The 17,534-nt window shown below is 41.1% G+C and overlaps 1 protein-coding gene across 2 annotated transcripts in view; it reads left to right on the forward strand.

Moving 5' to 3' along the window:
• LARP4B (La ribonucleoprotein 4B) overlaps positions 1-17,534 on the forward strand; it is a 111,429-nt gene that overhangs the window by 74,654 nt on the left and 19,241 nt on the right. For both annotated transcript variants that reach the window (XM_075922717.2, XM_075922716.2), the window contains 8 exons: positions 2,728-2,875; positions 3,122-3,283; positions 6,315-6,396; positions 7,643-7,779; positions 8,934-9,037; positions 11,086-11,196; positions 11,854-11,907; positions 11,989-12,198. In XM_075922717.2, the coding sequence (XP_075778832.2) occupies positions 2,728-2,875; positions 3,122-3,283; positions 6,315-6,396; positions 7,643-7,779; positions 8,934-9,037; positions 11,086-11,196; positions 11,854-11,907; positions 11,989-12,198 (1,008 nt within the window). The remainder of the gene's footprint in view (positions 1-2,727; positions 2,876-3,121; positions 3,284-6,314; positions 6,397-7,642; positions 7,780-8,933; positions 9,038-11,085; positions 11,197-11,853; positions 11,908-11,988; positions 12,199-17,534) is intronic.

Consider the following 17,534-nt stretch of genomic DNA (forward strand, 5'->3'; position numbering starts at 1 on the left):
ATCATTTACACTATATTACATTTCAAAATATGGCTTTCGAAATTGTGAGCAGGAGTAAATCAAACTGTAGTTTGACTAAATAGCACGTTTCATTTGTACTCTTTTAAAAAGCATATTGATCAGTTTTGGCTCAAAGTGAAGTTACATCATGCTGATACAGTCCAAAAATGTTACTGACCATTGTCAGATGTAAACAGTGCTGTATTTTTGCTGTTCAGAAGTTTAATCCTTGGCAAAGCACTCCATTTCGAGAATTGTGGAATAAATGACATCTTGCAATATCTGTTCATCACAAGTAAGGAAAGGTATCTGGAGATTGTCAGCAGTCTCCTTCACAGTGGTATCTCAGGGCTATATTTATAACCACAATAAATGTTTTTTAGAGGTTTTTCAAATCCATTTTGCAGGGTGTTGATTTATTTGTGGCAATTCCGTGTCATATCAGATTAGATTTTTGGGCCCAATTAAACCTTGTGCCTACACACTTGACATCAAGTACTCATGCAGAAGGATACTAAGAAGGTTAGGACATTAGGTAAGGACTTAGAGTTCAGTTTTCTTCTCTGCCACAGACTTCCTCTATTAATGTAGGGAAATTGTTTAGACCGATACTTGAAAAGGTAGTTAGACATTGGAGCGCTGCAAGGAGCAACACCTCAGTACATTAAAATAAACAAAGATGCATATTTTACATTTCCATCTACAAATTGCGGTAATAGTGCTTCCCTTGCCAGAGCTGTTGAAGATAAATACAAGCGGAAAATGGATACTCAAGTACAATAGTGATGGGGCCACAAATTTACCTTAAATGTATGTTATACATAAACCTTGCTAATTTACCCCACTCTTTTTCCAGTTTAGTCTCTTGAAACAGAAATCATTTTCACCATGCCATCATTTATTTTAGCTCATCTGTTCTTCTCACCCTTCACTTCATCACTTTTTTTCCTTCTCCCAAAAAGCAAACCCAACCCTAAAATTCAGCACTTCTCTCCTGTGAAATCTGTTACATAGTAATAATGAGTTCCTGGTGACAATGGCAGCAGCATCACCTCCAACCTGGGTAGGTCTCAAATTCTCCCTTGTCAGAAGCCTCTCCTTTCCTTGCTGCTCTACTTAGTCCTGCGGGTTTTGCTTTATCCCTTCCTTCATTTAGGGAGGAGGCATGTATGGTGCTCCTGAAATTTTCAGCTCCTTGCTGGAATGGGATTAGGAATTTGGATATCTTCTGCTCACTTTTGAGACACACCAGGAAGTTGGGGGAGATGAAGAGGCCACAGTAGAGTTTAAGAGCAATGTCCTGGGTTTGTGGAAAAGTGACTTAATTTCTTCACATCTGTTTACCTGGTGGGGCTGGGTTGGAGTTGGTGTACTAGCACAATACAGCAATGTTTGGGTTGCAAACAGCTCAGAAATATAAAGGGTTCACTGAGTATCATTTGTATTACTTTTAATATTCAACAATTAGAAACTGTTACATTCACAAAATTAAGTTTAGTAGTTGGTGTCAAATAGCAGTAAATCTGTAATTGCCTGTAATATTGGGAAAATGTGGGGAGTCTTCAGAATATTTAAATGTGTAACTTCTTAATGCTTGAAAGATGCTAAAATAAGATGCTCCATAACGTGTATGCTGGAAGATGGTTTAAGTGTACAGTCTACAGTGTGATACTAGCTAGCTCTGTGATCATTTATCAGTGTAATGCCATAATATTTCTTGCGGGGGGGGGGGGGGGGAGAAACCATGCCTGAATTCTACAAAAAGTGTACCACCTGCAACATACTAGTTGACAGGGTTGCAGACTATTGACCCTGCTTGTTCTAAAATAGATTGCCATTTTAGTCCTTGGTGCTGGAAACAGTGTTATCTTATGTTTTATAGTCTGAATTGTTTCCAGTGCTAGTTAAGAGGAGACAGTGGCAATAGCAACAGTTAAGTTTACTCGTGATGGTGATTCTAGAGGAATATACGCAGTCCGTCATGATTTACCACTAACTTATTTGCCGCCTTGGCAAATGGTATAACCCAAGTTTTGTCATACACACTTCATATGAAAAAAAAAAAACAGTCTCGGGGTAGCTGTGTTAGTCTGTTTCTTGAGAAATGAGTAGTCTTGTGGTACCTTACACACGAACAAATATATTAGGTCATGAACTTTTGTGGGTAAAGTCCACTTCATCAGATGAATTAGAATGGAAAATACAGAATTCAAGGCATATACAACAGCTAAAGCAGTTACCTATCAATTGTAGGGCCCCTGTTAATTAAGCTAATTAAGTAGGCTGGATGTGTCTGATTTATAGCTATTGATGTGAAAATGTAGATCAAAAGTTGGGGAAATTGGCTTTATAGTGTATTAACTGTGGAGTTATTTTTCTCTTTTCTTCCACAAGAACAGGCAGAGAACACATCTTTTGTTGAAGTAGAGAGCTAATGTGAACATTTTGTTAATACATCTTTTATATTGCTTATTAACAAACATGTAAGTGTCAGATCCATGAAAGCCACAAATATTGGCCTTTGTGGCCTGCAATATTGTTAAATTCTACACAACAGTATCATTCCTAAACCAGTAGTTCTGTTACTGTTCCTTTTTTTTCCCCTCTGTGCTGTTGTATGGTTAAGAAACTTAGGATGCCCTCAGGCATGATATGACAGGGTTTTTTATGACACATGCTTAAATGTGACGCATTTACAAAGTGCATAATCCAAAATTTCTTTTGTAGGAATCAACCAAGGTTTCTGAGTTAAATCCTAATGCAAAGGTATGGGGGAATCATATGTTACATTTGGAAGCCAGTGGTGCCACTGATGATAGCGTGAACAAAACGTGGGAAGAAATACCTGACCATCCTCCAGATCCCTGCAAAGAAGGTATGAATAATAGTTTAAAAAATTGCCATTACAGCAGCAGTAAACCTAGTCCAGGCTTCCTAGTAATCTCACAAATGGTTTAATAGAAGACACACACATGAAAATACAGTAATGAAAAACAAGAGGGCTCTCAGAAGTAGTCGATGATTTTGGGGAGGGGGGGCCACTGAGGTTTATTTATACAAATGAAAATTTAGACCTTTTGAAGGAGAAATTCACTTTATATTCTTGTATTCCTTGCTGTAGGATTGGATGCCAATGGTGATGGTGACAAAAAGCAGCAAAATGCAGTGTTAACAGAACTGCAAGAGCCGTCGCTAACCGTTCCAGTGTCGGACCAAAGAGAGATGAACACTTTGGCTCTAGATAATTCAGAGTATGAATCGATGCATGAAACCACCCAAACAGGTTAAGAAAAGAAGCTTTCTTTATGCTTTGATAGAAATTAATTGTAAATTATTTGCCTAGTAACTGAACAATGAGTATTTATATGATAAAGCTCTAAGTTACAAAATTCTCGGAATGGAGGTTGTTCATAACTCTGAGCAAAACATTTTTTCCAGAAATTTACATCTGAACATTAACATAATACAGCTTTGAATGTTTACTATGTAGAAGAATAATACTGCTTTTAACCATCTTAATTTAAATGAAACAAAGACCAAAATAGTTGCCTTATTTTTTTAAGCGTTGCTTTGAGTTATTCAGTAGTTGACGTTTAACACAGGACTGTACTGTATTTGCTCTTTTTGTCTGCTGCTGCCTGATTGCATACTTCCCGTTTGAAATGATGTGTGTGTGGTTGACCAGACAGTTCATAACTCTGGTATTAATGAATCTGAGTTTCCTACTGTACTATATACAGACATCTCAGAAAATAATTATTTTTGCCTTAATTTATTGCTATACATTCTAATGTAAACAGTCAGAACAAGACTGTTTTAAATATCTACAGTAAATGTAGTAAGCTAATAAGTGTCTAATACTTCTATGAAGCAAGAGGTAATATTGGTATAAAGACTTTCTTAAAATATTAACCATTTCTTTTAATATGAATTTCACTTACCCTAATATGTTTTTCTTGTAAAACTGTTTCACATTTTTCTACCTCCCCCTTGTTACAATTTTCTTATTGAAGTTATAAATGGCCAAAGTTTGTAGTGGTGTATTTTAGCCAAGTTTTCAGGCTAAAACAGCAGGGTCTTGAAATGCTTTCTGTTAATTGGGGGGTGGTGGTGGGTGTGTGTGTGTGTGTGTGTGTGTGTGTGTGTACACACGTACAGTGGCATAATAGCGAACAGCTTCCTTTTGGAAGGAATAAACATAAGGAAGGAAGTGGATGAAGGTCAATGAAAAAGACAGTAATAGTGGTGATTGATTTTAGAGATGAGCATGGTTTTTTACTGAATGTTGCTGAATGGAAGAGACCACTAAATAAGCAGATCAAACTAAATGTTCACTTACTCTGTTTGGTCCTTGTAGAGACCTCCCATTGATCTCAGCAGGACAATTTTTACAGTAGGGATGCTTAAAGCCACTGAACTAAACTGTAAATCCTGTATATAATGAAAACCGCTTCAGGTGAGAGGGTGCTGTTGCACCCCTAGTTCCAGCACCTATGTTTGGGCTCCTTGGGAGTCTTCACTCTAGAATGATTATCGTATGTAGTCCTAAACTTGTATACTAGCCCAAGGACAATAGAAATGGAGATTGATCTTCTCCACACACTGAAAGATCCCTGGTCTAGGAATCATTTTACAACGTGAGGGAAAATATATTGGTTGATCTGATGTGGTTGTAACCACTTGTAATTTACGAAAATGGTTGTGTAAAATTGGCTTTAGAAGAACTACATCTTTCCTTCAGAGTTGCAGTGTTTGAATTGAAGACAAACAGCTGAGAGCAATGGTGAAAATAGATTAGTTCTCAAACTTCATGGAACTCTAGCCCACCTCGGACAAAAATGATTAGACCTAAGGAGTGGGCACAGAAGACGGATCTCACCCACCACCTGGGGAAGAAGCCAAAAGCCTAAAAACTTTGCCTTTGGGCAGGGGCCTGTAATCTGAGCTCTACCACAGACTGCTGAAGCCCTCAGGTTTTGGCTGTGGTCCTGGGTGGTGGGGTTTGGGCTAGTGATATTAAAAAGGGTTTATTCACGTAAGAGTGTAACTGCTGAAATCATCAGTTACATGTTGACATGTAGGGGAAGGCAGCTCCCTGCAAAGTGTTGGTTCCCACTCCCCACAAGCACTGGCTCCCACTCCTCCCACCCCCCATGCTGCTTCCGCTGTATCAGGCAGTGGCACGAGGGGGGTGCATGTAATCGTGAGGATAATCAACGAGTCCAGGCTTATCTGTTAACCATTCACACAAATACACTGACACATGCGTAGTTTGGGCTTGGGCTTCAGCCCTGGGTTGCTGGCGTCAGGCTACCTATCCCCTGCCCAGAGCTGAATCCTTAGGTCTTCTTTGACTGTGGTCCTGGGCCCCAGGAAATCTAATGCTAACCTTGGCAATGTTGTTAAAATGGGGTTGTGAAATGTACATACCTTGCCTACTTCCAGCTCTTTTCTAAAGCATTTCCAACTGCCTATGGGCACAAGGAGAGAATTTTAGAGATGACATCCAGATGTGTTACTTTGTGGTGTTCCTTGTTTAGGGATTATTGATTCCTTACTACTGTGATTAATAGTCATTTTTTAAAATGTCTAGCATTAAAGTATTAATGTTTAAAGTCTAGGCTACAACTCTTTGTGTATGACACTTCAAAGTTACTGTAAGTACTTTCTGGCAGAATTAACTTTCAGTGGTGTGTTAGTCAAGTTTTCAGGCTCCAGCTGGAGAGTTTGCAATATGGTTAATTACGATTCTTTTTTAAAGTTTTATGTACTAGGGGGCTGCACTTGCCAGCCCCCCTATCAGCTGGGGAAGGCCCAAGGCCACAAGCAACCCAGCTCTGGCCCTTTCTCACTCCCCCGCCCTCAGCCCATCTTGGTTCTTTCTTCCCTTCTCCTCCCCCGAGCACCAAGGAGGTGGGTGGAGGAGAGGCTGCGTGGCTCACTGCTTCCACCCCCCCACCCACCGAGCACCAGGGAGGGGCCTCATGGCTTCTGTTTCCTCCCTCCCGCCCCCCAAACATGTTCCCCAGCCTCAAGCTCACTTGAGGGCTATGTGGGGGTGGAATATTCTCACTCCCTTTCCCACCATGGGCAGTGTAGGGCTGTAGTTGAAAAAGCCAGTCAGCAGCTGGCAGTGTGTTGGGAGGCCCTCTATGGGTTGGGAAAGGATGTGTTCTGGCTGGGAGCGTGGCGACAGAGTGGTGTATAATGTCACTCTGTCGTCTCTTGGGAACGAAATACATATATTTCTGTATATATAGAGAGATTATACTGTGTTTGATATAATCATACAACTGCACTTCTTCCATACTTAGGAGGAAATGATCAGTTGCAGCCAGAAGCTCAGGAAGACCTCCGAGAAGTGCTTAAAAAAACACTGGAGTTCTGCTTATCTAGGTAAGTGTAATATGTAAATGTGGAAGTTCATAGAATTGTTAGGATCTTGTTATATATTACCATCTATCCCCGGGATATAATGGGATTTCTCTTCCAAAAGTAGAAACTTAGTGGCAAGGAACAGCAATATTAAAGGAAATGATCCTTGGGAAAATTCCAGCATGTAATGCTACTGATAAATTCTGTAGCTCGAAGAGAGATAGCAGTGTCTATGCAGAAATTACTGGATCAGATGCTCTTGGCTGTGTTAGGCAGGTCAGCAGTGGATTTGTGTACTAGTGCCCTGTCATCTTGTGTATTTGGATTAAGGAGATAATGAAACTAATAAGAAATACATGAAATACCTTTCATGAAGTTGTTTCTGGTCTGGACAACTTTGATAGGTTTGTGCATTCTGCCTACGTGTCTGTATTTGAGGTGAAATAAATAATTCTCTTCATTATAAGTTGTTGTAAAACTAAGACAATGTGTTAATCTTTGAAATCCTGTTTTACTACATTTGAATCTCTTGAATCCAGCAGCCCTGGGAAACGGGGTATACCAGATTAAAGATTTGGCCAGGCCAGGGAGGGTGCTGCAGCATCTGGGCTTTAAGGCACTTGCCTACTGCCCTGCTCCTGGGGGCACACATGCCTTCTTGCTCCCTGCTGCTCCTGGGCACCGCCCCTGCACTACCCAAATGGCAGGGAAAAGCTAGAAGGGGAATCAGCTCTGCACGCTACCATTTGCCCTAGCTGACAGTGGGAGGGGGAGTGGAAGCATGTAGAGCTGCTTCCTTCTCTCTCACAGCTGTTCTCAAACTAGGGCCACCCAGAGTATGGCAGTTCAAGTGTACATCAAATTAACATCCACATAATTGACAGTCAGTTGGAATAGTGAAATTTCTGGGTCCCAGCATGATCAGGAAGATGGGTCACATGCCTGTTCCAAGCGTGCCAGCACAATTTGTGGTAATGAACTGATTAATGGTAAAACAGAAGACAGGACTATGTCTTAATGGTAAGTGTTCATTCTAACAGCTTGTTTAAAGTGGAACAGCAAAATAATGGTGCTGAGTAGTTTGATGGAAAATGAGGAAGAACATAGTCTCTAGGTAAAGGATGCTGTAGGAATCGGGTACTTCCTCCTTTATGAAGATGGATATAACATTTGATGTGGGAATTTTTGTCTTCACAAATCCTGTTTTTGCACATAATGAATGTTACTGGGGAAACCCAGGATTAATAACTTGGATCTCTTCCAACAGGGAGAATCTTGCCAGTGACATGTACCTTATATCACAAATGGACAGTGATCAGTATGTGCCAATAATGACAGTAGCAAATCTTGATCATGTCAAGAAACTCAGTACAGATATGGATTTGATTGTGGAAGTGCTGAGATGTAAGTAAATACTGCATTTTCACAGCATTTTTGTTGTACATGCTAAATAGTTTAGAACATACTAAAGACTTGCAACTTAAATAAAACCACTTAGAACTATTGCAGTGATTTCCAACCTTAAGCATGAAATCACCTTATTGAATTTAAGTGTAATCCAGGATCTACTTCAAACCCAAACACAGTTGCCCCTTCTCTGAGGCCTCGCCCCTGCTCACTCCATCCTCCCCCATCCTCACTTTTATAGGCTGGGGGCAAAGTGCTGGGGTACAGGAGAAGGGGATGTAGGCTCTGGTCTTGGGCTAAAGGATTTGGAGTGTGGAGGGGCTCTGAGCTGAGCCTGGTGCAGGAAGTTGAGGTGCAAGAGGGGGTTTGGGTGCAGGCTGTGGGGAGGGAGTTTGGGTGCAGGAGGACCTCAGGGCTAGGGCAGCAGTTTGGGGGGGCAAGAGGGGTTCAGAATGCAGGCTCTAGCTGAGCACAGCTTACCACAGGTGGCTACTGGGTGGTGGTGCAGTGGGGCTAAGACAGGCTCATTCCTACCTTGGCCCTGCACCACTCCCAGAAGCAGCCAGCAAACTTTCTTCATCCCTGCCACTCTGTGTAGGTGGGGTAAAGGGTAGAAGGAGGGGCACCCTGACATCAGCACCCCCTTCTCTTTTCATGTGCTGCACAGCAAGCAGGAAACTCCTGGTGGTACAGGGGAGGGCAGCTCCAAGGCAGAGGGCAGGAGCAGCATAGCAGTGCTGAGAGGAGCAGATGAAGTGCTGGGCAAATCTATCAGGATCACCTGTCAAAGTTTCCAAAAACTACCAGTAGATCCTGATCTACTGGTTGGTGACCACTGAGCTATTGAATGTTAGTGAATGTTCAGCCTTTCGTCTAATACTAGCATATTCATATATCAGTGCTGTAGAACTTAATCATTAATAGCGTAGTTTTAATTAGTTTAAGGGTCAGTCTGTCTATTCTGAAAAAGATCATGTTTAAGATGGTTGGAAGCTATCTACTATGACCCTTTACCCAAGCTGGATCAAATTATGTTTAACAGGCCTACGTAAAAAATACAGACAGACTTTAAGTGACTCTGTAGTTTTCAGGGTGTAAAACTGCTTTACTGGCTGTTTTCTAAAATCAGATTTTTTCCCCTTTCCTCTTAGCATTGCCTTTAGTCCAAGTGGATGAGAAGGGAGAGAAGGTCAGGCCAAATCAGAATCGTTGCATTGTGATTTTACGGGAAGTACCTGAATCTACACCCATTGAAGTAAGGATTTTGTAATTCCATAAAAAAAATGCTTCATTCTCCAGTTGACAACCAAAATATACAACGGGAATTTAATCTACTTTTGAACATTTTTAATGAGATTGCTAGCCTTTAGTTTATGAAGTCCATTTGAATGATCTGTGATGGTTCTCTTTGGAACAAAAGACAGGACTATGCTGCACTTTAAAGACTAACAAGATGGTTTATTAGGTGATGAGCTTTTGTGGGCCAGTCCCACTTTCTCAGATCAAATTGTGGAAGAAAACTGGCATGATTATATATACCAAAGGGATACAATAAAAAAAAGTGAACACGTATAAAATTGACAAATAAGATTTTAGAACAGAGGGGGCATTAGGAGAGCAGGTTAGTGTCTGAGATAATGATATTGGGGTGATAATTGGGAAAGATATCTTAGTAATGAGTAAGGTAGTTAGCATCTTTAAGGCCCATTCGTAAAATGTCAAATTTAAGCGTGAATAACAGTTCTGAAGCTTCCCTTTGTAGTCTGGTGTCTCTTTGAGGTCTCTTTGAGGTAAGATGCATGTAGTTAGGTCCTTGAGACAATGCCCGGTCTGATAGAAATGACAAGAAACTGTTTTTTCTGCATAGTTTCGAGACTTGTTACAGTGAGGCATATGCGTTTGGCATGAAATTCTGCAAAGAGCTTTAGCTGCATCTGAGACCATGTGGGAACTTTTGTAAATAGGTAGAGATATAGAACTATATGGTTGTAGGTACCTTACATTGGGGCGGGTGGGGGGGGGGTCTGTCCTAGGATTTAGCATGTGACTGTGCCCCCACAATAGATCAGCAGAGTACTTATCTGTGACATACAGAGTTGCCTTCCTCTGTTCAGAATCTCCCTCCCTTAATCTACTCTTCTCTGGCATTCTTCACTGTATGTTTGAGCCTGTTTGCTTTGGGGCATACCTAGCAAATGGATGAAATTGTGAAAAGGAGACACTTCTATTGAAACTAGAAGCCTGTCCCTGTGAGTGACTTTAAGCTTCAGAAGCTTTCTTGAAGCACTGAGGCAATGAGCTTAATATATATTAATTTGTTTGAAGGAATGTTAGTGATTCTGTGGACCAGTAATTGAAGCTGATTAGACCTAAGATAGTAGGGGGAAAAAATGGAGTAGCAGAGGAATCCATAACTACTTTGTTAGGGAGCAAGAAGGTGGCAGAAGGATTTACCATAAGGAAAGCATATGAATGAAAATGTAAAAAACATCATGTTGAAAGGAATGCAATGGATTATATTGCTGAAGGAAAAAAGTAATAGGAAATAACAATGACTTGAAAATAAATAGGAGCATAAAAGTCTTAAAGAACAAGAAAAACATTGATTTTGGGAAGACTTCCTTTCTATAATCTAGCTATTTTAACTTCGAAGGTGTCTGAAGTGAGGCATTCCACATGTATAAAGTAGTTCCCTAGATGTTTTCCCTCTGTCACCTATTTGTTGATTATGACAAGATGTATTGATACTGGATCTGTGTAGCTGATTTACCTTGAACACTTGTAAAATAGTTGTGAATTACTGACTTAAAAAATGCTCAAGACCGGTCAGAAGCCAAGTACATAGAGTAAGTAAAAACTGTAGAAACTACAGAAGATGTAGCTACATTCATTTTCTAATATAATGGAAAATTATTGAAAGTCTGACCAGAATGTGCAAAGCCACTGTCAGGTCTTCGTAGTCACATCATGGTTTTGATTAGTTGTTTGGCTTTTGGTTTTCAGAATAAAACAGGGTAGCATAGTCTGTACTTTAGGCAATACAATTCACACACATATATTTTCAAACGAAAACCCTCTGAACTCCTGTTTTGTACTGAGGAAAAACAATCTCTATGGCCTTCGTAGTGCAGGGCTTCATGTCCTTTTATGTTAAAACTAAACTTTAAGCATAACTGCAGGTATTTTAATCTCTATTCTTAGTCTAGCATGTTTGTCTCTTAACACTAGTTCACATTCATAATTCTGCACTTCACAATGACCTTTCTTCTCTCTTTCTCCCCCCCTTCCCCAAAATTTTCTTAGGAGGTTGAAGCACTCTTCAGGGGAGATAATTTGCCTAAATTTATCAACTGTGAGTTTGCCTATAATGACAATTGGTTCATTACATTTGAGTCAGAAGCTGATGCACAGCAGGTAACAACTTTTTTTCCCCTCACATGTAAAATATTGTATATAATTATTCAATCTTTAGAATGCTTCAGGGCAGCAGCTCATGATGGGCATGAGCAAAAATCTACATGGTATATAAATGTTTTTTGACTATTTCAAGTGAAAGAAATACTGTTAAATATCCAGTTAGTAATATCGGAAGTCACGTGCTATTTAAACATAACCAGTAAGAACTTTATCCTGTGGCATATTCTGTTTTATAAATATAAATAGCTATATCACCATATATGTATTATCTCATAGAACTGGAAGGGACCTTGAGAGGTCATAGAGTCCAGTCCTGTGCTCTCACGGCAGGATCAAATACTGTCCCTGACAAGTATTCCTGTGAAATACTTTATTTACTAAGAATGGTGGTATGCAGTTAAATATTTTGAATTATCAAGCATTAAAAAACAACTGATTGAGACTTTTCAGTGGCTTTTAAAAAGCTGCGTAATTCTATATCAAATTTAATTTCAGTTGCTGAAGAAGTGTTTATTCAGTTGCTTCTCTTTTAGTACTGCTGATACTTCAAATACAGTACTAGTTCTTCTCTAACAAAACTCACCTAATAGTAGTTGTTTAATATTAATGATGGCTATTTGACAACTTTTTTTTTTTCCATGTCAATTTTAAAAGGCTTACAGATACCTTAGAGAAGAGGTGAAAACTTTCCAAGGAAAACCCATCAAGGTAAATGAATGAGTTTGTACTACTTTATTTGCTACCAACATAATAGTTGACATGCTTAAATAATCTAAATCTATCTTGCAGGCAAGGATAAAAGCAAAGGCAATAGCTATAAACACATTTTTGCCAAAGAATGGATATAGACCTCTGGACATGAATCTCTACACACAACAGCGTTACACAGCGTCCTTTTATTTACCTCCAGTATATAGTCCCCAACAGCAGTTCCCTCTGTACAGCTTAATTGCCCCGCAGACATGGTCCACTACACACAGCTATCTTGATCCAACATTGGTAAGTGTTTAGGAGCATAAACAGTGTTTGTTTATAGCTGCTGCATGTTTAACTGTTAATTTAACCACTTTGAAGGACTGCTGGTGGGAGGTCACAATCTGAATTCTACTCTGCTGATATGTGATTTTTTTTGTCTTTTATTGAAAGTGGACATTGGCAATCTATATTTGGGGTATGAGGGCCTCTCTTTGAAAGAGACATCTGATTTCTTTTAATCAAAAAGAGAGGTTTAAGAAGTTACTTTCCTCACATTTTTAAATTCACATCATAGGTTTTTGTTCTTAAAGGTTAGACACTTAAGATTTCTGCTCTGAATGAGAAATACTTTTTTTTTTTTTTTAAGGTAACCTTCAAAGCATGAGTGTATTTAAAATCCACTTCAATATTATGTGCAGAATGCACCTAACAGGACTAGCTGAGGGGATATTCTAGCACATTAACCTTTGCAAGATAAAATCTTACGTGTTAAATTAATGTGCAGGATTGCCCTATCCCACGTACCCTGACAGTGGCAAAACTAATATTTTATTATGAGATATAAGAATTGTTCATAATCTTTAAAGTAGTATCGATGATAAAAAATCTTAGCTACATTTTCTGTATTCAAAACTGTGTGACTTAGTGACATACTAGAGTTAATTTGGGCGGCCGGCTCTGCTCTCCACTTGTGCTTGTTTATATGGCCAGTGGTATACATGCTTGCAGTTTTTTGTGCACTTAGTGCAGGGGTGGGCAATAATGTTTGATGGGGGCCACTCCAAGAATTTGGAAAGAGGTTGAGGGCCACACTCTTCCATGATATTAGTGGAGGAGGTGCGGGGGTCTGGGATGGAGCTTGAGTGAAGGAGGCAGTTGTGACCTGGGGCGCTGGCCTGGGGTGTAGGGGGTTGGACTGTTACCTAGGGCAAGGAATTGGGGTACAGGAAGGGGTGAATGGATTGCGGTGCCAGATCTGGGAGGGGATGTAGGTGCAGGAGTGAGGGGCAGTGTTCTCACTAAGCTGCGAGACAGCACAGCTTAGACTGAAGGAACATTGCTGCCTGCTCTGCCCCTCCACAGGCTGCAGCGTTGTGCTCTTCAGCACCTTGTATTTCATGGCTGGCTGTTGTTGAAATGGGCAGCTCCCATTGGCTGGTTTTTGGCCAGAAACTGGCCAGTGGGATTGTACTGGGGCAAGAGCAGGGCCTAAAGATTCCCCCCTCCCCTCCGGAGTAAAAGTTGTTAAAGAAAAAGGGCCCTGCAGCCATGCTTCTGAGCCTCATGCAGGTGGGGCGAGAAAAGCAGGGAGCTTTTCTAGAGTTCCCCCGTGTGTCCGCAGGCCACATCCAGCTTGCCCTCCAGCTTGCCACGGTTATCATAGGTGGAACCAGCCTCCAACCCCCACATCTGTCTTCAGTTGAGGTTATAAGAAACTAGGGTATTAGTGCTCAATTAGGAAGACTATACAGAAATCTTGGCAAAGGATTAAAGTCTCCTTGAATGAACTCCCTGTGTATCGAAAGACAAGACAATTAGAAAGTTGTGGTGAACGTGTTTGACACACAGGGAAGTCAGCCAGGATCCTTTGCTGTTAGTGTTAAAATGGAGCTAGAGAATGAGGAAGAGAGTTGGTGGAATCCACATTTATCTCCGGAGACTCATGTCCTGATTAAATAACACCAAAAAAGCTAGGTTAATTTTGAGATGTGAGCAAATGACAGCTGTAATTGCACCACTTTCAAAAGCAGTCACATTATTGGTGTCCAATAGGATGTCTGGTTACGTCAAAGTAAATAAAAGCTTTACTTGGTTCTGGGTTCCACTGCAGTTGGAGGGGGGGAAACGATAATCCTAAGAATATTGTCAAATTTAGGGCTTTTCTGGGGATAAGGGTGTTGATCATTTAAAGAATTGCTCTGAAAGAATGATTTGAATAACCTTAAATTTATTTACCTCACACATTTTACTTAGCTTGGACAATTAAACAGTTGGACTTTCTGGTGGGTCTTCAGTTTGCAGCATTTGCATTACAAACGCTGTGCAGCAAACATTTCAAAACCAGCCTTTTTGACTGACTCTAGGATATTAGTGCTCAGTTAGTATGCCTATTAGTATTAATACGCTATATAAAATCTTTAATTACCTATATTTAAAACCTAAGACATTGAGCAGTGTCTCTCTTAACCCCTTGATTATGTCAGCATATTTACTGCACTGTTTTATTTTGATCATCAGTGATTTGTGATGCTCTTTGTATTTCCAGACAGTGCTTTTTCTGAAGGTATAGCTACTAGTTCACATGTAACTTCCATTCTTGGAAAAAGACTTTGTACAGATTGCTGGACCAGGGAGATCCATACTCGGGACCTGTCTGGTCCTGGATGAGGGATTTTGCTGGACCAGGGAAGGTCATTTTTGGACCCATGCCACCAGCACCACTGGCATCCTTCTGCCCTGCCAACCCTGCCAGGCAGCCATGGCTGCCAGGATTGCTTACCACTGGTTTTGCAACATCCGTGCCGAACCATGGGTGTTGCCAGGCCAGATCCCAGTTAAGAGGGTTTTAACTAGGGATGTTAAATTGTGGTTATCTGACTAATCCTATGGTCAATGCAAATTATATCAACTTACATGATTATATCAACTTGAGCTGAGTCCAGCAGCCCCTGTTCATGGCAGCCAGCCTGGACCACTGCAAACAGGAGCTGCTTGGCAGTGGCAGCCCCAGTCTACGGGGCAACCCATCTCCCCACTGTGACCTCCACAGATGGGCTGCTACCAGAGCAGCCTCTGCCCACGGCAAGCCTCAGCCCACTGCCAGCAGAGGCTGCTTCACAGCAGCACCCTCTATTCCCCCCTGCTGTCTCTGATAGAGGTGGGGGTAGGTGGCATAACAGAGACAGTGCTGGGGGAAATGAGCTTCTGTTCTCCACCTCCTCCCCCCCCGCCCCCCCGTTCTTTGCTGCCCCTGAGGCAGTGAGGGGGAGGGGCGAGAGTAGTTGATACTCTGGTCAATTACCCTCTTAAAGTCTCTAGCTTCAACCTGTACTTGTAAGCATTTATGTCAGTGTTTCTTAAACTTTTTAAGACCAAGGAACACCAAACAATTTTTTTTAATGAGGAACACCAAGGATTTTTTTTATTGGGCAAAAAAAAAAGGGGGGACGGGGGGTAATGGGGGTGGGGAGGAGAGAATAGGTGACCATTTTGAACCCTGTTGTTCTCCACAGCGCACAATTTAAGAAACACTGATTTATGTAGTTTTCTTTTTTTCATAGCTTTTTAGAAGTTAAATCTCAGCTCATCTTACTGATGCAAGTATTAATTCAGACTCTGGTTTTACTGTTACTGCATTCAATTGTGGGTTGTGTTGTAGCATGCTAAAGCAGTCGTGCACACAGGAATTTCTCTGGGCGTGCTTTTTTGTAAATTATGACCAAAAGGGTGCAAACGCACCTGCTATGGTCCCCCAAGTAAGCATGCCCAAGTCAGGTCAGCAGGGATATATATGACGCCACAAGTTATTGCCACAGATAGTTAGATGAGTACTGCTAGGGAAAAGTTTTCCCATAAACATGCATGTTACGCACACATGTATTGGAATGGACATGAGCAAAATATCTCAAAGAACAGTTTTTACCTTGAAATATCAAAAGTATGACACATGAGTATTCTCCTTTTTGACACTTCAAGATGAGTATTGGAAAGTGTGGTTAATTTTTTTGGTGATAATATAAGGTAATGCAGGGGTGGGCAAAATAAGTCCACAGGCCACATCCAGCCCACCCAGCTGATTAGCAGAGCATACATATTTCACAGCTGGCAGCTTGGGTTCTGCTGTACCTCCCCCATATTGTCCATCCTATAGCTGAGCTGCTCCCAGTACCCTCCTGCTAGCTGTGAAGGAGGGGAGTGCTAAAGTCAGGGTGTCTCCTGCCCTGTATCCCATCTGTGCAGTGTTCCTGTCTGAAGTATGGAGCTGAGTGACTGGGTGCCTGTCTTAAAATGCAGTCCACTATTTCTAAGGCTTCTCCAGCAGCCAGCTTGTGCATACTTCCTCTCACATACCATGTCTGCAGAACAGGGCAGGGGAAAGACAACTGAGCTGGAGAGCTTTTCCTGTCCCAGAGGCAGTACAGGGTATGTGTGTCAAACTTATCCAGTCACACATCCTGCCTCTCTTTAGCTCAACCTAGCCTGAGGTACTGCCCCGTCTGGGAGCCCAGAGCTAGCCCATAACAATTTAGCAAATGTGTGGCATGGCACACTAGTGAAAACTATTGCCCACCATGGCATAGTGAGCATCTATTGTGTATTATGTAATGGAGGTACAAGATACTAGAAATGCAAAATGGGAATATTGTTTGGGGCATAATATCCATGTTGCTTTCTGCTGCCTTTCTATACTCTGCTACCTGTCTTCCCAAGCTGAATGACTTCATATTGTCCTTTAGCGCCTCATACTTCTGTGTGGTTCTTCATTCCTGGAACCCTCTTCCTGCCCTGTCCACTATGCATCTAGCCTTGCCTAAAATGTACTATTCCCATGAGGCTAACACCTTAATCTTGCTTGAATTATCTTTGAATCCAAACCAGTAAGAGTGAAATACCTAATCCTCTGAAAGCATGAATTAGTAACCTAAGCCTGTTGCTGTAGGTTTTCTTCCATCTCAGCTCAGTGTTGTCGCCATCTTGTGCACTCTTGACATTGTAAATGCTTTGGGACAGGGGCACTGTTTTACTAGACGGTAAAGCTCTCTTCTTGATGCTGTGAAATACAAAACATATCTTATGCTACGTAAGAAAATTTGATCAGAATTACAAATAATTTTTTACTGCTGAGTTTAGTTGTCATCTTTTAAGTATGTGTAATGGCTGTTTATAAAATTCCTCTTAAGTGAGTTTTGTCATGCACTGGCCAAAAGAGTTGTCAACCTTAAAACTAAATGAAAAATGAAGATTCTTTTTGGAATTTCATCTTGTATAAAATGACATGAGATATAGTTTCAAAAATAACTATATCGACATTCAGAGCAAGCGAAGAGGACTAGATCTCTAAACAAGTTGGTGATAGACTTAATTGGGCCCAGGGCATTATGGGGTGAGGGCTGGCTCGCCTCTTGGCTCCTTGGAAGGGGTAGGACTAGGGCAGCCATCCCTCACTGCTGCTAGGACAGTGCTGCACAGGGCTACAGTGTCAATTTAAAGTACCTGGAGCCCTGGGCTCTTTTAAATCTCTGGGAAGCTGCACCTTATTCCTCTTTGCTCCATATCTTCCTTCCCCCATTGGAGGCCCTGCTCTAAAATAAAGCAAAATAACCTCCAAACTTAACTTGCTATAAATAATACCATAGTCA

This window comes from Pelodiscus sinensis, chromosome 2, assembly GCF_052426305.1.
Source record: "Pelodiscus sinensis isolate ZL-2025 chromosome 2, ASM5242630v1, whole genome shotgun sequence".
NCBI classification, from domain to species: Eukaryota; Metazoa; Chordata; order Testudines; family Trionychidae; genus Pelodiscus; species Pelodiscus sinensis.